The sequence below is a fragment of the Haliotis rufescens genome, unplaced genomic scaffold (genome assembly GCF_023055435.1).
Source record: "Haliotis rufescens isolate VD_foot unplaced genomic scaffold, xgHalRufe1.0.p SCAF_4, whole genome shotgun sequence".
Taxonomy (NCBI): Eukaryota; Metazoa; Mollusca; class Gastropoda; order Lepetellida; family Haliotidae; genus Haliotis; species Haliotis rufescens.
Window position 1 is genome coordinate 61,783,890 of NW_025964112.1, and position 20,749 is coordinate 61,804,638.

General features: G+C 39.4%; 2 protein-coding genes and 7 non-coding genes across 10 annotated transcripts in view; 1 reads left to right on the top strand and 8 right to left on the bottom strand.

Moving 5' to 3' along the window:
• Nucleotides 1–1,577: 1,577 nt before the first annotated feature.
• Nucleotides 1,578–11,589, bottom strand: LOC124116090 (nascent polypeptide-associated complex subunit alpha-like). The gene is made up of 7 exons (XM_046477306.2): nt 11,504–11,589; nt 10,845–10,983; nt 10,529–10,622; nt 10,038–10,168; nt 6,704–6,844; nt 6,028–6,150; nt 1,578–1,708 (listed from the first exon to the last, which is right to left on the bottom strand). Exons 2-7 carry the CDS (start codon nt 10,980–10,982, stop codon nt 1,694–1,696), a joined length of 642 nt encoding a protein of 213 aa, XP_046333262.1. The 5' UTR covers nt 10,983; nt 11,504–11,589; the 3' UTR covers nt 1,578–1,693.
• Nucleotides 1,961–2,050, bottom strand: LOC124116139. Its single transcript, XR_006858076.2, has one exon. It is a non-coding gene; the product is annotated as a small nucleolar SNORD12/SNORD106 (small nucleolar RNA).
• Nucleotides 2,742–2,831, bottom strand: LOC124125775. The gene has a single exon (XR_006859695.2). It is a non-coding gene; the product is annotated as a small nucleolar SNORD12/SNORD106 (small nucleolar RNA).
• On the bottom strand, nt 3,567–3,656 carry LOC125372491. Its single transcript, XR_007218158.1, has one exon. It is a non-coding gene; the product is annotated as a small nucleolar SNORD12/SNORD106 (small nucleolar RNA).
• Nucleotides 5,147–5,236, bottom strand: LOC124116132. The gene has a single exon (XR_006858069.2). It is a non-coding gene; the product is annotated as a small nucleolar SNORD12/SNORD106 (small nucleolar RNA).
• On the bottom strand, nt 7,212–7,302 carry LOC124116135. Its single transcript, XR_006858072.1, has one exon. It is a non-coding gene; the product is annotated as a small nucleolar SNORD12/SNORD106 (small nucleolar RNA).
• On the bottom strand, nt 7,891–7,980 carry LOC124116138. The gene has a single exon (XR_006858075.2). It is a non-coding gene; the product is annotated as a small nucleolar SNORD12/SNORD106 (small nucleolar RNA).
• LOC124116137 lies at nt 8,861–8,950 on the bottom strand. The gene has a single exon (XR_006858074.1). It is a non-coding gene; the product is annotated as a small nucleolar SNORD12/SNORD106 (small nucleolar RNA).
• A 224-nt stretch (nt 11,590–11,813) lies between the features above and the next one.
• Nucleotides 11,814–20,749, top strand: part of LOC124125764 (annexin A6-like) — a 35,449-nt gene continuing 26,513 nt past the window's right edge. Inside the window, exons 1-8 of one of the 2 annotated variants that reach the window (XM_048381912.1) lie at nt 11,814–11,870; nt 13,805–13,936; nt 14,329–14,482; nt 16,408–16,585; nt 17,126–17,228; nt 18,318–18,499; nt 18,906–19,089; nt 20,270–20,373. In XM_048381912.1, coding sequence (XP_048237869.1) covers nt 13,819–13,936; nt 14,329–14,482; nt 16,408–16,585; nt 17,126–17,228; nt 18,318–18,499; nt 18,906–19,089; nt 20,270–20,373 — 1,023 coding nt within the window. In that variant the 5' untranslated portion in view covers nt 11,814–11,870; nt 13,805–13,818. The remainder of the gene's footprint in view (nt 11,871–13,804; nt 13,937–14,328; nt 14,483–16,407; nt 16,586–17,125; nt 17,229–18,317; nt 18,500–18,905; nt 19,090–20,269; nt 20,374–20,749) is intronic. The other variant, XM_048381913.1, reaches the window with a different exon arrangement.

A 20,749-nucleotide genomic window follows, 5' to 3' on the forward strand; every position in this document is an offset into this window, starting at 1 on the left:
CAATTACACGGCGGGGGACACCAGAAATGGGCTTCACACATTTTACCCATGTAGGGAATCGAACCCGTGTCTTCGGCGTGACGAGCAAACGCTTAAACCACTATGACCACCCGACCGCCCCTCTTCCAGAACATCGGTCCTTGGAGAGGAAATGGTGTCACAGCTCAGTACATTGATCAAGTCTGTGACCACACGCCAGACCTCCATTGGCACATCGCCACAGCCACGAATTTCATCATGATAACGCCTGTGCCCACACTGCTAGAACAAGACTTCCTCCAGCAGAATGGCATCAGAACCATGCAGTGGCCTGCCCACAGTCCAGATTTAAATCCCATTTAGCACGTGGGATGAGATTCAAAGATGGCTGAATGACGTCCGACCAAGGCCGACAACTGCAGCTGAACTGGGTCCAGCGTTTCTCAGAGTGTGGGCTCAAGTGCCTATGACCTTCAAGTTTCATCTTTTTAATATGTCTCAAAGTATGTTTACAGTGTTAGGACAAATCAGGTTTCTCATTTTTCTATCCATGGTGATGTTTCTTTTGCAGTTCAGTATATATTTCAAATGTAATTTAAAGCACATCCAGAATTAAACAGTATGATTAAACACATTTAACTGTGCCTTGAGATTTTTTAGATGCAAGACATGTAAAATAAAAAAAATATTTCTTAGGGATTCTTTGACGAAGAACTTGAAATCATACTCGCGTTGATTGATGTCATATTTTCGCACATAACATTCAGCGATAGGGGGGACGAGTCTTCGTACAGGTTACGGAAAGGGGCGAGTGGTGACGAAGGAACTTGGACCATGCGGTCTAATCGTTGAAATGGTCCTCGTGCTCTAACCAATACATAAAACATCTGAATATGTCTAGGTTATGAACCTCGCAATTCAATTTGATACTGATGCTGTCTGTAAATTACAAAATCAAGTTTGGAACTGGGAAGTCGGCAACAATCCATGCCATAGCCTAAACACCATCTGAACCACTTTGTAGCCACCCGATCCTCATAAGCAGTGGTAGACAATTGTCACATAAAACTTGTCCACAGCTATTTCAGGCCAGTGGTTTTATGTTGTTACTAGATTTGGGGATGGTCCCTTTAGATTTTCACCAGTTTCGTACTAGAGGCAGTGTCAAACTCCAATCAATCTGCTCTTACAAACAAAGGGTGCTGTGAAGCTATTCCATATTTTATCAAGGACGAATGTAACCAGCGTTAGAAATTGGGACCAGTCCTTTAGTCCTTGCCAACTGCCCAATGGTAAAGGTATCATAAGGACTAGCAGAATTTTGCCCTTTTTAAGGGTTTTTCTTTATGTTATCATTATAAGGACTAGTGGACGAAAACTGTTAGTTTCTAACCCTGGTAACAATGGTCTCAGCCTGTAAAAAAACTAAATACAGGTCTGGACCAGGCGAATGATTTGCTAATGACATAGCCAACAAGCCTTGCCGTGGTGACATGTCCATTCAACCCTGACAAGTCTACTCTAGGAAACTAGATCGGTGATCCAAATGGGTTTGAAAGTAAGGGTATCGGGTGTTGAGAATCAAGACTAAAACAACATTTTATCAAAATGTTTTATTCCCATGATGGGTTTTATACACACAGATGTACAGGCGACAGTAAATAAACAAGAGGAAACAAATTTACAGGACAACGGCAGCATGATTCAGCGCTGGTTACATTGTCAGCTCCTGAAACACAAGAAAATGGCTGTCAAAATCCATGAACTCATCACCTCATCCACTCTACAGACAATGAATAACAGAATACATAAAGAGCAATGTTCACCCCAAACTACTTCCCACCTTATTTCAAGCATACAACAGCAGCATCATTGAGGAGATGACAACACATGTTATGCAGTATGTATGCTAGCAGTTATATTGTGAGACAAGACCAAAACAGGTCTTCAAAGTCCACAACGAACCTTCAGATAACATAAGATTGTTGCCTCAGCTAAACTGGCATGAAATGCAGGGGTCTCAGCATTTATCGATAAGCCGGGGAAAAAAGTATACATCATAGGCAACAATCTGTCCTTCAACATTGTCTAAACGTGATAACAACAAAATGAAAGCAATCAGAATCCCTTTTTTCATGACAAATCTTGTGAGCTCCAAATGAATCAAGATGGCAGCACAAAAGAACTCATGGTTAGGCAGATACAACCATACAAGGGGTTTGGGCCTTCAAAATCCTACCTCATGTATCGTTACTGGATTCGTGACATGATAAATGTCACCACACCTAATTTGAGCTGTTTTTGCATTAAATTCTCCATGTAAGGAGACCTAGTCTACCCAACTGACATCAATATCTGACAATAATATTTCTGACTTTCATTCCACATGTAATCTTTACATTTACACATCACAGACAAAGATCAGGAACTCAAGGTGTATCTCCAACATTAATCAGTAGTCCAGACACATTGTCATCATGTCTTTGTCCTTGTGTGTGTTGTAAGATATGTATTCAAACTTAATTGGCTAAACCAGAAAATGGCAACAACTTCAAGATAAGGGATCAATAAGTACATAATCATGTTGAGATAAATGACAAACTCGAAATGAAAAGTAGACATGAACTACAAAAGAGGCCAAATTTATCATGTATATTATGGTGAAAAAATAAGTTTAGTTGTTGGATGAAGCTAAATGCACTTCTCAATACGGGGGCCTCTGAATAGCATACACACATTTAATTTTGGCAATAACTACAGAAACTGTTGCCTCAGCTAAACTGGCATGAAATGCAGGGGTCTCAGCATTTATCGATAAGCCGGGGAAAAAAGTATACATCATAGGCAACAAAAACAATACTCTGACCATGCTGACAGAGGTATAATTATTGATATCAGTCAGTATTAGGACTGCCATACTAAAGAGCCTACAGGATTCATAACAGCTTCCCCCAGGACAATAGTTAAAGATAAATCTATATAAGAGTTTGCCACTAACGTGGCTATAGACCCCGCCCCTGTTGCAGAATTTATGACATAATTAAATCTAAACAAAACCTAACCTTTTTTAACCGAGGTGGAACTTGTCATGGAAATTGTAAAAAAAAAAGAAGAGTTTGGAACCTAAGTCCATCTTGTTGCCATGGAAACGTAAAATATGTAAACTTCTAAAATTTCTAAATAGCAAAAGGCACCAGTTCAGCATATACCTTACAAACCTGCCAAGATTCATGAAAAAATATTGAACAGTTTCTGAGTTAAGCTCCGAAAATGAAACGTGACGGACGGACGGAGCCCGTTTCTATATCCCACGGGCTCCGGACGGACGGAGCCCGTTTCTATACCCCATAATAACGACACCATGACCCCATATTAAATAATTCAGCCTGGGACATGTTCTCCTTGTACAACTACTATTTCTGGAACCAAGAACACCCAGGACCTATTGTAAAGATGGATGATCCATGTCAAGTGATTTTGAAGGCGTTACACAACTCCCTATGCCGAACCTATACAATTAATTACATCAGGAAAGGCAATATATCGATTAGATTTACTGGGGAAATAGAGCAGTGAAGACATAAAAGATTGTTGCCTCAGCTAAACTGGCATGAAATGCAGGGGTCTCAGCATTTATCGATAAGCCGGGGAAAAAAGTATACATCATGGGCAACAATCTGTCCTTCAACACTGTTTCAAACTTGAAAGAACTTGGAAATTGTGAAACAAAGAAAATGAAGAACACTTTCAGAATCCTTATTTTCATAACAAAGTCCTGATGACAACACAAATGACACCAAAATAGTCCAAGACACCAAAATAGTCCAAGGCTAACCATGGCTCCACGATAAGGTTGAAATGAGAGATGAACAAGTCATACAGTATTAGGGGTGCCATTTGCATACCTCACATATCACTACATTATGTGATACTTAGTTGTGATACTTAGTCACAATACAAATCACAATACCAAATTAGCAGGTCTTTGTGTGAAATTCTCCATATTTCCAGTGGCCTGGTTATTGCCATCATCCAATTTGTTTCACTGTTTAATCTAGGATCACTCTATTACCATCATACCAGAAGACTGAACATTACATTTCAAGAAAGGCAGTAAAGTAATGCTAGCCCAAGTAACTATCAGGCTGGGGTATTAAAGATTTTTAGAATTAAATTATGAATCAACACTATCGTGTATCATCATGATCATACGGTAAAGTGTCAATTTGTGATGCATTTAACATTTGGTAAATATTGACACCCCTACAAAGTATGCAAGATGTATTAATGGAGGTGCACAATTATTCCCATGGGCTCTAGAAATTATAATTATTAGATGAACAGGACTTTCTTTACATTTACACATCACAGACAAAGATCAGGAACTCAAGGTGTATCTCCAACATTAATCAGTAGTCCAGACACATTGTCATCATGTCTTTGTCCTTGTATGTGTTGTAAGATATGTATTCAAACTTAATTGGCTAAACCAGAAAATGGCAACAACTTCAAGATAAGGGATCAATAAGTACATAATCATGTTGAGATAAATGACAAACTAGAAATGAAAATTAGACATGAACTACAAAAGAGGCCAAATTTATCATGTATATTATGGTGAAAAAATAAGTTTAGTTGTTGGATGAAGCTAAATGCACTTCTCAATACGTGGGCCTCTGAATAGCATACACACATTTAATGTTGTCAATAATTACAGAAACTGTTGCCTCAGCTAAACTGGCATGAAATGCAGGGGTCTCAGCATTTATCGATAAGCCGGGGAAAAAAATATACATCACAGGCAACAAAAACAATACTCTGACCATGCTGACAGAGGTATAATTATTGATATCAGTCAGTATAAAGACTGCCATACTAAAGAGCCTACAGGATTCATAACAGCTTCCCCTAGGACAAGAGTCAAAGATAAATCTAAATAACGACACCATGACCTAAATAATTCAGCCTGGGACATGTTCTCCTTGTACAACTACTATTTCTGGAACCAAGAACACCCAGGACCTATTGCAAAGATGGATGGTCCATGTCAAGTGATTTTGAAGGCGTTACACAACTCCCTATGCCGAACCTATACAATTAATTACAACAGGAAAGGCAATATATCGATTAGATTTACTGGGGAAATAGAGCAGTGAAGACATAAAAGATTGTTGCCTCAGCTAAACTGGCATGAAATGCAGGGGTCTCAGCATTTATCGATAAGCCGGGGAAAAAAGTATACATCATAGGCAACAATCTGTCCTTCAACACTGTTTCAAACTTGAAAGAACTTGGAAATTGTGAAACAAAGAAAATGAAGAACACTTTCAGAATCCTTATTTTCATAACAAAGTCCTGATGACAACACAAATGACACCAAAATAGTCCAAGACACCAAAATAGTCCAAGACTAAGCATGGCTCCACGATAAGGTTGAAATGAGAGATGAACAAGTCATACAGTATTAGGGGTGCCATTTGCATACCTCACATATCAATACATTACGTGATACTTAGTCACAATACAAATCACAATACCAAATTAGCAGGTCTTTGTGTGAAATTCTCCATATTTCCAGTGGCCTGGTTGCCATCAACCAATTTGTTTCACTGTTTAATTTAGGATCGTTCTATTACCATCATACCAGAAGACTGAACATTACATTTCAAGAAAGGCAGTAAAGTAATGCTAGCCCAAGTAACTATCAGGCCGGGGTATTAAAATGTTTGAGAATTAAATTATGAATCAACACTATCGTGTATCATACGGTCAAGTGTCAATTTGTGATGCATTTAACATTTGGTGAATATTGACACCCCTACAAAGTATGCAAGATATATTAATGGAGGTGCACAATTATTCCCATGGGCTCTAGAAATTATAATTATTAGATGAACAGGACTTTCTTGACATTTACACATCACAGACAAAGATCAGGAACTCAAGGTGTATCTTCAACAATTATCAGTAGTCCAGACACATTGTCATCATTTCTTTGTCCTTGTGTGTGTAAAATATTAGACAATGCACTTGGCCACTGAAACTCACCATAATAGCATTAACAATATCATTATTGTTATTTTTGAGGGCTTTGACTGCCTTTGATCTCGAGACGTTGGCTTGCGACATGACCAACTCAATATCTTTAGCTTCAACTCCAGACTCGTCAACCTGAAAACAATGCACAAATATCAAAATAAGAAATTTCCACTGAAATTGTATCTTTTCTACTAAAAAGGAGTAACTTCTCTTCAAGCTTGCATCAGACGTACTGGCAAATAATTGCAATGTGTCGTCATTTATCGATAAGACGGGGAAAAAATTGTCATCATAGCAAGCTGGATGTGCAAATCTAAAGCTCAGAACCAATGTGGAATGGCAGCCTGGCCTCGTTCATGACTACAGTATATAACTTTATATAAAACTGTATTATAATAAATGGTGTCTTTAGTTGATATTCATTGATCAAAGGAAAACCATTTTAGCATATCAAATATTTGTCATTATCTAAATGTTTTGAGACTGCCATGCTCATTATAAATCACTCAAATCACTAAGCAAATAGTTGAGCAAGGGAGTCCTAGAGGCAATGCTCCATCTAATCAGCAGACTGATCTCACTCGATCAGGCACATATTGCCTCGTGATCCAATATTTTAGTTTGCTCTCACAACATGGACTGATTCCAACCCGGAATCTCAGGGGTCAGTAACAAGGAGGCTTACATCTTCCTCCTCCTCGGACTCCTCCTGGATGGGCTGTGAGATGGTGGACTGGACTCCGCCTTCCCCAGCACCAGCAGGGTTCTCTGGAGCCTTGAACTTCTCGGCTGCTGCCATCTGGGCTTGTTGGTTCAGATCCTCAATCTGAAATAAAGACAACACAAAGCTTAGTCACAGGTATGGTGTGACAAACCTAGAAACAATCAGCGAATCTGGATTCAAACCCACGGTCATACTCATAAGTTTCTGGTGTGCCAAAGGGACAACTCTGCACAGCGACTTGCAGCACCTTAGACTGGGCCACCGGTGCACCCAGACATTGAAATAAGTTCTACTGACAATGTCACCTGAATCTTACTAGTCTCTGACCAGCGGACTTGTGTTGATTTTGAACCGTGGACAATCCTAATGGTTTTGCAGCAAAATGGAAAAGGGCACAAGTTGACATGTATAACATCTGACCCTGAACATACACCTGAACCAGCAGTTCACACCGGTCTTATATTTTTGAAATGTTGCCTCAGCTAAACTGGCATGAAATGCATGGTGTCTCAGCATTTATCGATAAGCCGGGGAAAAAAGTATACATCATAGGCAACAATAATTCATCCAACGTTTGAACTGTGGCATCATTTTGAAGTTTTGGGAAAGATAAACAAGATGGCTCTTTTCAGAAGGTGGCCCTTGAATGTCAAGAAAAGTTGAAAAACAAACGAAACTAAATAAAAATTTAGAAATGACTACAAATAACGTAATGTACTTTTTAACCATTGAGAGCCATGAAGCTCATGTTCAGGTGGTCTGTCAGCAATAGAAACTTAACAGTTTTAGTACGCTAGTCCTAATGATCAATAGCAAAATCCTAAGAACTGCAAATTTCTACCAGTCCTTGTGATACCTTAACTATTTGGCAGTTTGGCAAGGACTACAGGACTGGGGCCAATTTCTAATGCTGTTTGTATGTGCAAATTTACATATTTCAATACATTTCTGCACAGCTCTCAATGAGTTCTTTGAACAGGGTCAAACACCGCTACATGTCCAATCATTAGAATTTCACTGCTTGGAACCCTATCATAGGATGAGTGCTACTTCGATTGTGTAACAGAATTCCCTGTCCCTCACAGAAAATTATGAGGCAAAGGTAAACAAGAACAGAATATGAGGAACTGTATTGATTGAAGGTCAAGATTGTTGCCTCAGCTAAACTGGCATGAAATGCAGGGGTCTCAGCATTTATCGATAAGCCGGGGAAAAAAATATACATCATAGGCAACAATCTGTCCTTCAGTGTACAAGATTCACAAATTATTTGGACGATCAGCCTTTGAACTGGCTTCCGATTACAAATTTGATTTAAGTAACTCTAAAAAACTAAGGTATTTCCTCGGTCAAGTCAGTTTTCCAAATGCAGGTACTTTCCCCAACAAATAACAGGAACTTCAGATTGAAGAGACATTTTTGGCTTAAAGGAGCTCATAGTACCACTCAAGTCAATCCATGATATTGGACACATTCACACTGTACCACATGGGGAATCAAAGAAAAGTCATGTTACGAGCCAAAGCTATAACCACTACACTGCACAACTGCCCAGTTGTGGTTGGTTGGTTTGTTGTTCAATGCCGCACTCAGCAATATTCCAGCTATATGACGGCAGTCTGTAATTAAGCGAGTCTGGACCAGACAATCCATTGATTGACATCATGAGCATCGATCCACGCAATTGGGATCGATAACATGTACGTGCTTCAACCAAGTCAGCGAGCCTGACCACCCGATCTCGTTAGTCGCCTTTTACGACAAGCATAGTCGCTTTTTAGGGCAAACATGGGTTGCTGAAGACCTATTCTAACCTGGAATCTTCACGGGTTGCCCAGTTGTGGCAAGCCCTAGAAAATGAACTCATCTGAAACCCTGACCTCCATTCAAAAGACGCCCAGTTGTGGCGAGCCACGGGTCTTTTGAATGGAAGTCAGGGTTTCAGACGAGTTCATTTTCTAGGACATGACTTATCAGTAATGTCCTGAAGACAGTTTTCCATTTTGGTCATTGTATAGACGAATGTCTTATCAAATTCGCTAAAATAACAGAAACGTCTGATATTTCTTTCTTGTTTTGAAGGGCTTCCAATTTCGACAATTATATCAATATACGAAGATTGTTGCCTCAGCTAAACTGGCATGAAATGCAAGGGTCTCAGCATTTATCGATAAGCCGGGGAAAAAAGTATACATCATAGGCAACAATAACTTCTATGATAATGTCGAGTTTAGATAGCATGCTTCTATAAACCCTGGATGAGAAACCAATGACTGACAGCGAGAGCACCAGTCTTTTGTGAAGTAAAACGAATCAATCCATACCATGTGTATCTGAGGATAGTTCACAATGGACATTAACTTTGGAAAAATAAATTGCTTGCTTTGTTGACAAAGATCTTGATGGAATGATCTAAATGGTACACATTGTAAGTATCAATGAAACCTATACTTTCCTATTTCGGAGATACATCAACCTGTCTTTAGAATGTATAGCGAGTAACAAAGATAATGAAAATGAACCCCTAACATAATGCATGGATCTATTGTTACAAATAACATTTTCCACAATGTTTTCCCAACAGACATAACCAGAATTAAAGTTAAATACTCACATCTTTTGAAAAGGGAATAACCTAACCAAAGTATGGGCAATGACAACGGAAACTTCACATATCTCAAGTAGCATACTACATACCAGCACTGTATAAAGTAGTGAGTGAGTGAGTATGTTTTTACGCCGCTTTTAGCAATATTCCAGCAATATCACGGCGGGGGACACCAGAAATGGGCTTCACACATTGTACCCATGTCGGGAATCGAACCCGGGTCTTCGGTGCGACGAGCGAACGCTTAAACCACTAGGCTACCCGACCGCCCCACTGTATAAAGTAACAGCTGAAGCTGGACATAAATGGTTACAATCAACGGTGCCTCAGCTAAACTGGCATGAAATGCATGTTTCTCAGCATCTATCGATAAGCCGGGGAAAAAAGTATACATCATAGGCACCGGACGCTATCAACTTTCAGCACTCTCAGACGGTGCAAAACAGGTATCATGGAAATAATATTGGGACAGTTTCAAGACTGACAATACCACTTATGGGACCAGTGATCTATTACCTGCAAATTGATTGGTCAGATATGAGAAATGTAGGCCCTGGGGACCCATGGTGAACTGAGGGTCATGGGATAAGTACTGTTGAATAAATGTTAATGTCAAAGTTCGAAAGTCGACCATAAAAGTTCATTAATCTACTAAATAACCATCTATCAGACTGATTAAATACCCACCTTTGCCTCGCCAAATACAATATATGTATCTGAAGCTGGACTCTTGTATACATCTGGTCGGTTGATTACAAACAGAATATTTTTAGATTTCCTTATTGTTACCCTGGTAACTCCTGTGACGGGTTTCAAACCTGAAAGAAAATGGTGTATACTATTGTTACAAATTTAATTTATGTTATTAGAAACAAAAATGTTTTTCATCATTGCTTGCATGAATTGATAACCACAATTTATTCCCTTCTATGTAGGATTTCTCACTGACCAAATATGCAATTACAAATTAATGCACCATAAACATATTATTCATACATTATTGATAATCATGTGGGAATGTTCCAGGTGAAAATAGACTTTGATAACATACACTATGAGCAAATATATTATTGAGTGCTGGTGAACATGGTGAAGTTCTTCAAATATCAAATGAAATCGCACATATTGTCATCATTAGCTCAGATGGTAACAGGTAATTGAATTCTAAAGTAATTTACCAAGTTTGGACATAGCCTTTCTGGCTTTCTTCTCACTACGTGACTGTTTCGACTTGCTGACAAGTTCCTCTTGAATACCTGCTGCCTGTGCCACCTAAAAACAAAAACAACAATTACAAGGTGAAGAATACAAGATTTGTAGAACAGATCCAAGTATTTTACCTTTAAAATATTTAGGCAACACAGGCTAAGTAACATAGCCCACATAAACACTATTATCATATGGGCTATTTCATGAGCTGAGGTTACTATACACAGGACATTTTAGCTTCAGGCCAGTGGTTACAATCTCAGACCTCAACAAAAAGAATCAAACCTGGCTTTGCTGTTGCATCGAAGCATCTTGGTCCTCCAATTCGGGTGGGGAATCATCGTCCCCATCAGTATCTGTTGCAGACCCTGAGTCTTCAGGTTTCGTCTCCTCGACAGGTTTTTCTACTGCCTCGGTAGGCATTCTGAGGAATGAGATTCAAGTATTAATTATGTAATCTCTGATTTTATTCAGTCCGTTATTTTGGATATCATATTGTAGAATAATACTACATGAGGAGTTATCTACAATTGCACACTTAAAACATCTGCCTGTGCATAAGGGTCCTAGTTCCATGCATAACTTTCACCTGGCATCGGTTTCAAAAATCGCACGGTCCCAAATTTCGTACCACATCCAAATTATTAAAATGTAGATTTTTTTCAATTCACATTCGTACCTTTTTAATGATAAAGTTCAGATACTAGCCCGTAAATCATTCCCTGAGGAAATTCCAGAATCCGAGTACATGGATATATTCAACTTTGTTTACTACAGCATCCCAATGCTTGCTTGAACAATTATCGGAAAAGTAAAGAAATTAACAACTAAGATAAAACAACAAGTAGAAATGAAAAATCAAAACATCAAAGAAAGCAAATCGTCGTTATATTTGTCGGGATGGTGGATAATTTGTTCGATAAAACGCGGATTTGACTACTCACATGTCACTGTCGTCTTTTCCCGAAATGGAGATGGCGGAAGAGGTCGCATAGCGGAGGTTATTTCCGGCAGGTGCGCTAAAAATAGAGTAAACTACTGTCAAGACAACAGCTATTTGCTATAATCATATTTTGAATAGTACTCTGATTTTATGACACTATTTCACTATATAATGATAATTAAACTATTTTTTGTTGCATGTAAGAAATACTTGTATAAGATATGTACAAATTAGAATTAAAAACATTATTATTTTTGTGTATCGGTGTATATGTGCTAATGATAGTCGTGTATTGCTAATATGTATTACATTGTTTTGATATGGCCGCCTGACAACAGAATCTGCCATCACATTTATATGTCGTCCAGGTAATGTCCATTTTCTGAGTATTTTCTTTCCATACCATTACCGTAAGTTATTAGAAATGACCGCACAAGTATGGTTTTACATTAGATAAAATATCATCACGTTTAGTGCAACAGATTAAGACGGGTACCAAGACCAAATTTGGACTTGTCAGATCAAGTTTGCAACCAACAACTATGCCTACTGAAATTACAATGACCGATTATTCAAAGAAATACTGCAAGGTTTCACTCTTTAAATTATGTACCCTGTCAACTCCTTGATGCTCTATTAGAAGAATAATGTTAATAATGATCTTCGGAAATGTGCTAATATAAAAATGATACAATCATTTTCAAGTTTCAGGACACCAAATCGCTGCAAACAGAAATATTTTTATCCTTTTGACAAAATATCATACTCTGTTGATTAGTTTTCTTTATAAACTTCTGAATTGATGGAAAACACAAATTCAACTGTTTGTACTTAATCATAAGTTGAAAATGAAATCTTATTTTTTCACAATGTTGGTTTAAGAAAAGATTCTCTGTTATCTGTAGTGCTCCAGTGATCTTGCGGCTATAATCCAGACCATTTTGCCAGGGAGATAGTTGTCGGACTTAATCATGATAACATAGGGAGCTTTAGACTTATTTACCAAAGAGGATCATAACAACTTTGCTCAATGTAATAAACCAGCAGTTGTCATCCATAATATTGTCCATTTTCTTATTTACTCACCAACTTCTAGAATGCCAATCAAACAGTTCGAGGATCATAACATCCCAAATCTTTCGATAATACATGTTTTGAATAAAAAAATCTATAAGACAGACTATTTTAATTAAAAAAAAATTAAGCTGAAAGAACCAATAATTTTAATTTGAAATATTTAAAGTTTCGTTTTGTTCATTGAAATTCCTGCATTCTAATTAGCTGAATTGGTCACATGTTATTGCATTCATTTCCAAATGGATGTAAAAAATTAAGCCACGCCCACCGAGACAGACTACTTTTATTACTACATAATGTCGGGGACTCCCAATATTACAGTTTCCTTTCTGCTTACGTGTATTTTCATGCTCAGGACATTTAGCAAAATTCATGCATATTCATTTTCAAACCAACCCTTGCCTGTTTTTCCCGCTCATTTTGGTTCCACAACTGTCATGTCTTCAGGTTTCATTTCTAACTAGCATTTTTCCACCTGCGTCTTCCCATTCTCAGGGAACGAATGTTTACATCTGGCGGTAACTGTCCATGTCATTTGAAACAGCCGCCTTCTCTCGTACAAATTTCTTCCGGTTCATTACAGCCTGACTGTTGCAGTTCTTCTCGCCTCTTGCCTTAATTAACAGGTCCTATGAACATTGTTTTGATCCTACTCTCCTTTGATTAGCTTCTGACTTTGTAGGCGTGTCAAGTTATGTGCATAAATAAAACGATCAACTGATTCACGTCATGCCACAGTATGTGTTCTTACACCTGGAATGTTCATCAATGTCGTCATTTTTGTCTGCTTTGATATATATACAACTTTTTTAGTTAAACTATTGTAGACAAAACATGTTTTACTAGTCAAATTTAATCATAAGCATTGACTGTGTATATTTTTTGGTTCACTGAAGTATGAATTTGAAAAGTGATGTGCAAACTTTTGTAAGAATCCGATATGCAGATTCATACAGTTTGCACATAAGTTTTTCGATTCATACATAAATGGACCGATAAAAATACAGTCAATCCTTAAATGTATCGCCTCATCAATCATAATAATGGTCACATTGTTTTAATTCATACCTGAAAGTGCTAAAACAGTTTGAAGGAAAAAACCTCAAAAAGTACCTTCAGATGAGGCCGTATTACTTTGTTTAAGGGACTGACATATTGTCAAAATGTTTTACTTGTAAAAAGGATATGACATTGTCAGAATATACATTGTAAAATTTTATTGCAGCTAACACATTCAGGATGCCAAGTGCAGGAGCACTATGTCCTCCCCAAATTACCCCCATCAGGAGGATCCCCGACAGGATACAGCTGCCAGTCAACCATATCGATGTCAACTCCCTCATCGAGCTGTCTACAGGTACATAGACAGTCATGGTTATACACATCATAGGGATCAGGACTAGAACAAGTATATGTCGTATGAGGTGACTAAATTGGGTGATGTGCTGGAACTCAATGATGTGGGGATCCCAATGTTAGAATAGAATACAACCTATGCTGGCTGTAAGAGTCGACCAAATGGCTCGGGTGGTCAGGCTTGGTGACTTGGTTGATAGATTGTCATCATATGCCAGACGGCGTGGATCATTGTTCACAATATCAATCACTGGACTGTCTGGTCCAGTCTCAAATATTTACAGGGTGCCATCATATAGCTGGAATATTGCTAGGTGCTGCTGCAAACGACAAACAAACATTAACTTATCAATTCTTAATTATTAGTTTGATGTATCAATGTTTTGTTTTCAGAGAGTAACAACTGTAAGATATTCTTCACCACTGATGGAACCAAGCCATGTCCATTCCAGCGGAAAATTGCAGGGCGGGAAGTCACATATAAATACATTGCCCCCTTCACACTGAAACCAGGGAAGAGAGTACTGAAGGCAGTATGTACCACCAGGTAGGAATTCCTCTTGACACATAAACATTTGCAGTGGTTCTTGAGTGTACCAGAAATTCATTCAAAAGTTCAAATTCTGTGCATGAAATATTCAATCTCAACTTGTGGTGGCACGTGGTCCTGTGCACAGTGCCCAGGTCACACATCAGGTGAAGTTAAGCAACGTCGGTTGCGGAGAGTCCTTGGATGGTTGACCGTGTTTCGGCAGCTTGGCTCCTGAGAGTTTCTAGGGCTTCGGTCCAGCCCCACACTGAAGCACATGTAACATATGTGGTGTCTCCTTGGGCAAGTGACTTTGTTCGAAATATGCCTCTGTTCACCCAGCAGTGAGTGGGTACCCGGTAGGATAGGATTGTTATTATCTTCCAGTGCCTAACAGGCAGCTTGGGTTGTATACTCCTCAGGGAGCTGAGAATGATTGTTGAGTGCACACTGATCCAGTGACCGGGATAATAATAGCGCTTTGAGGATGCTCCTGTGTTGTGTGGAAATATGTGCAATATAAATAGCCTATTATTATAATAGTACCTGCAAATCTGAAAACAACTTATGTTTATTAATTTTGTAAACTACGAAAGTTAGTAATTTTCTGATGCACTCTCGCTGTACTTGGACTCCCACAGTGTAGGAGAGCCATGACATCATTCTTGGGGGAGGGGTTGAGAGAAAAGTATTCATTTGCAGTGGAAAGGGGATGATGGAGTAACTGGGAGTGGTTATTTGAGGATTGATGCTCTAAAACATTAAGGATATACATCATCCAATACCAGTTTGCACAATGTGATATATTTGCGTATCTCCAGTTAGAGATATTGTTTTTCATTAAAAAAAGTTTATTTGTCATTATAATATATTGGATGACCAATATCATCTTTCTCTTGTATCTGTGACATCAAACGTCCACATGAGCCAATAAGTCATGCAAACTGTGCCCCGCTTATTCAGTAGTTTCTCGGTAGAGATTAGTTATGATCTTTTAGTTAGGCTACAAAGATTGACTAGAAGTGTTTGCAAATACTCGCAAAACAGAAGCAGACATCACTGCCATTTCCTCAAAGCTTCAAGTGTTAAAATACCACCATGCCCAAATACATTACTTCCAGTAAACTGGCACCAGTAACAGGCAATAAATGATACAACCATGTTTCACAATTACCATACCTCAGAGATGTCTTTGACCTTTGCTTAGTCATAGCACCAACATTAGATGTCACTGTAAGCCTGCATTACCCTAATGTTAGATGTTCAAGGTTTTAGTGTCCCAACTATGACCCGAGACTCAAATACTATAGGAGCAAACTCAGGGATCACAGAACACCCCTTAATTTTAAACACAGGATGAGATAAGATTTGTAAAGATATTTTCAAATAAAAGGTTTCATGCTTTATAGAGAAGTAGGCATACCTCAGAAACTGAAACATATATGACCATGTTACACAAAAAGCTTGACAGACATTTCTCTTATTTTGACCCGAAACCATTTCAAAGCAGTGCCCAATCTCAGAGAAGGTACATACCAAGTTTAAAAGTAATTGTTTTAATTATGTTTTGAGAAAGTGTAATCAAACGTTTTTGGTGATTATATTTCTATCTTGTGACCTTGACCTTTGACCTTCTTATCACCTCTGCCTGAAGAAGTCAATGGAAGACTAATCTCTAATGTCAATAATCCTGTGTGTAGTAGTCATTAGTAAACTCATTGGTAGCGGAAGTCAAATTTCAACAAAATCGGACTGTTAATAATGAGATGTTCATTCTGTATCACTTGATGTTGTGAGTCATGATGTAACTTACACAATGTCGTGTCCTTGAATGCAGATGCGATCACCTACTCATGCGTCCAAAACCGTACCCCACACATACCACAACCACCCACCCCCACACACAGCCCACACACATACTCACCCATGTTTATAACATGCAGGGATGGACTACAGGAAAGTGCTGTTGTGACGAAGACGTTTAACGTGAGTGAGTTGATTGAGGAGAATCCTGAAACTTCCGATGGCTATGACTACAGCAGCTACAGCAGCTTCTTCGAAACATCCGACACCGACACATCCAAGTCTACACTCAAATCCAAATCCAAGCCCAAGAAAAGAGTAAGTTGGGTTGTTGTTTTCAGGGAGGGACTAGAAGTACTATTTATCAATGCCAAAATTAGAAAACAGAAGATGCACATGTCAATTAATACCTTTTACACTTCAGTCAGAATGAAATTTTAATATATATAACATTGTATAACATTGTATTAAAATTTCTGGTAGTTCATGAAATTATGAAACATTATCACACACACACACACACACACACACACACACACACACACACACACACACACACACACACACACACAGAATGTTTCATAATTTCACATTCTCACTCACACACACACACACACACACACACACACACACACACACACACACACACACACACACACACACACACACACACACACACACACACACACACACACACACACATATACACACATACATACACAGAATGTTTCATAAGTTTATGAACTACCAGATCGGTAGCAAAAGCAAAATATGTTTTTGTAACCATACCTGTTAGATGCTTTGCCTGTGATTTGGAATGGAGGTGAGATGTATTGTATCTTGATTCTTTGCTCACAGCAGAAATCTCCCACACGCAAACCTCGCAATCATGTGACCCGGGAAGCGTGGGCCAGTGAAGGGGACGTGGAGAGGGGAGAAGTTGGGGCCACAGGGGATGCAGGTAAATAGCTATGACATGATGAGGTGACATGGGGTTTAAGATTGTTGGACCTATATAGCGATGTGCATGCATGTGTGTGTGTGTGTAGCTAGTCCAGACTAATTCTAGTTTTATAGAGCTAGTCAACTGAGATTTAACATGAATATCCTGCTCAGACAGAGTATACTGACTCTGAGCTGACCAGTCCTTGTTTAAGCCCCTTAATGCCGAACACAAGGCAGGGTAACAACAAGTACCATCTTTTTATGTCTTTTGGGTATAACATGGCATGGGGATCAAACCACCAACCTTCCGCTAGAAGACCCTGAGTGAGTGAGTGAGTATGGCTTTTCGCCGCTTTTAGCAATATTCCAGCAATATCACGGCAGGGGACACCAGAAATGGGCTTCAGACATTGTACCCATGTGGGGAATCGAACCCGGGTATTTGGCGTGCCGAGCAAACGCTTTAACCACTAGGCTACCCCACCGCCCTGACTAGACCATGGAGGAGGCCAGATACATGGCATTCAGGCTCTCATATATAACATTAAACAGACTATACATGTACAAAGAGTTCAATATTATTATCTGAATGTACTAAATTTCATATGTTTGATCAGTTGTTGTCATGTTAAAGAATCTTGTAAGATAGAAACCTAGGGTCACCCTGCTCTGCCTTGTCCCAGTGAAACATGCACAAGAGGCAATATTTAAACAGAATGAGACATGCTTGTGCAAAGAACTGATAATTCTTGCATTTTGCCGCACCAATAATAAAATATCAGCCAATCAGCCTACTAGAGAATGAGTGAGTGAGTGGGTTGTGTTTATTCCAATTATACCACGGTGTGTCAGCTTAATGTGGGAGAAAAGCCCAAAGTGATGCAGGTCACTGATGTTTACCACTTTTGTGAACCCCACGAGCACGGGTATGGTGCAGACAAACCTAGAGACATAATCAGGATGAACCTGGATTCGAACCCATGATCATAGGTTTGTGGCATGCCCAAAGGAAAGCAACTGTGCACAGTGAACTGCTGCTCCTGAGACGACCGCATATTAGAGAGACCTCAACTAAACATGCTAAAGAGTCTATGATATGTTGCAGCCTACCCACCTATACCGGATGGCCCCTTCAACCCCACCAACTACTCAGGGACCCAGATAAATGTGTGGGGTGGGGCACCCCCGGGGATGATGAATGGACAGCCAGGGAGTTTAATAATAGGAGGCAACCCTCAGCCTCCGTACCCAGTCCAGTATGGCTTCCTTACAGAACAGATGATACAGGTGAGTCTTGGTGATGCTGAGCAGGGATCATGGGATTATTGCCTTTATTCAGCAAACAGGGTTTTTTGATTGAAACTATCCCATAGGACCAGGCTGTGAAATTATTCAGTGGCACATTTCCATCATTATATGCTCTTGACCGGGGTCCCTGCAAATGCTTTTAAAGAAGGTTGGTTTTTGATCAGCCAACCTCCTTTTTTTTGAGGTTTAGAATGAGGCCTATAACCTGTCTTATACAATTTTACAAACAAATTACAAAATGTGAAATTTTATCACTCATTAATTTCACATCCACTTCTGGATTGGTAATGTTTGACTCTTAGTTTTAACTGTTATGATGATACCTTTGAGGAGGTAAGATGTGATTGTGTGATGGAGGTCGTCACAGAGATGCCCCTGATTTCAGAAACTGAATGCTGCTAACCGGCCGGTGACAGTCGGGGAGCTGCGCCATCTGATGGAGGAGGCCAGTAGGACCCAAGCCCCGCCGCCGCCGCCTCCCCCAGCCCCAACTCCTGCCCCAGCGCCAGCTATAGAGTACAAGCCAGTGTACAAGAACCCACCCCTAGAGCCAGTCAGTCCGGGGAAAGGTGCGTCACCCTGCTGCCTCACTATGTAAAGTTTGTGGAGCGATAGAGCAGTGCTGTTTGCCTTCAATATTGTATGTAACTGGAAATTCAGATTTGTATTTTTCTCCTCACAACTTTAGCCTGTATCTGAGCCTATGGAAGGGTATTAAATGCAGGAATCTGAGTAAATAAGAAAATATACAACTTTATGGATAACAACTTTTTCATTTATTGCATTAAGCGATGTTTGAATATCAAGCACTAATGCTTGATAATGGTGTAAGAATCTACATCAAAACATTGCTAAATGCAATAAACCAGAAGTTATCCATAAAGATGTATGTTTTCATACTGATTTGATACCTAAAAATGTAAACACATGATCAGAGGAAGTAGGATTGACCAGTAGTCCAGGCAGGGACATCTACAATGCTAGAGCCTGATTTGATACCTAAAAATGTAAACACATGATCAGAGGAAGTAGGATTGACCAGTAGTCCAGGCAGGGACATCTACAATGCTAGAGCCTGATTTGATACCTAAAAATGTAAACACATGATCAGAGGAAGTAGGATTGACCAGTAGTCCAATCTACAATGCTAGAGCCTGATTTGATACCTAAAAATGTAAACACATGATCAGAGGAAGTAGGATTGACCAGTAGTCCAGGCAGGGACATCTACAATGCTAGAGCCTGATTTGATACCTAAAAATGTAAACACATGATCAGAGGAAGTAGGATTGACCAGTAGTCCAGGCTGGGACATCTACAATGCTAGAGCCTGATTTGATACCTAAAAATGTAAACACATGATCAGAGGAAGTAGGATTGACCAGTAGTCCAGGCAGGGACATCTACAATGCTAGAGCCTGATTTGATACCTAAAAATGTAAACACATGATCAGAGGAAGTAGGATTGACCAGTAGTCCAGGCTGGGACATCTACAATGCTAGACCCTGATTTGATACCTAAAAATGTAAACACATGATCAGAGGAAGTAGGATTGACCAGTAGTCCAGGCAGGGACTTCTACAATGCTAGAGCCAGTACACAGCGGCCATTAGGATATAGATGTGTATTGTCATCTCTGCTCCGTCTTCCACATGCCCTTTAACAGTTAAACATGTTGGGGTATGGAACATAACAACTGTGTCTGCAGGGGAATGTATGTCATATATCAATCATGTTCAACTCTCCAGGGGACTTCAAGGGCAACCTGCTCCACATATACGCCCACATGTTGGAACATGCGAAAAACAACGGTGACTTCCGACTGCGGGTCGCAGAACCACGGATGGGGAAGGTAGGTGACGTCCACTGTTATCTGTTGGCTTTTTCTGTAGCATGTTTGGCTTGAAGCTGTTAATGATGAAGATTATGTTAACTCTAAACATGAATACATAAATGAAGCATACAGAGCTTCAGGTTGATTATACACCTTGTTGATCAAGTAAACTTTACTTTCGAAAACCATGGATGTAGGTTTCACACAAGATCAGGAGGTCAGTATGATTAATATTGTCAGAAACAATGGGTCATTTGCGCTATCAGGATCTGCAATGTACTGTATATTTCCCTTTTAATAATTTCTAACTAATATTCAGAGATAGAAATTGGCACTAGTAGTGTTGTCCTTGCCAAACTGCCCAATAGTTACATCTTCCCAAGGCAAGGGAGTT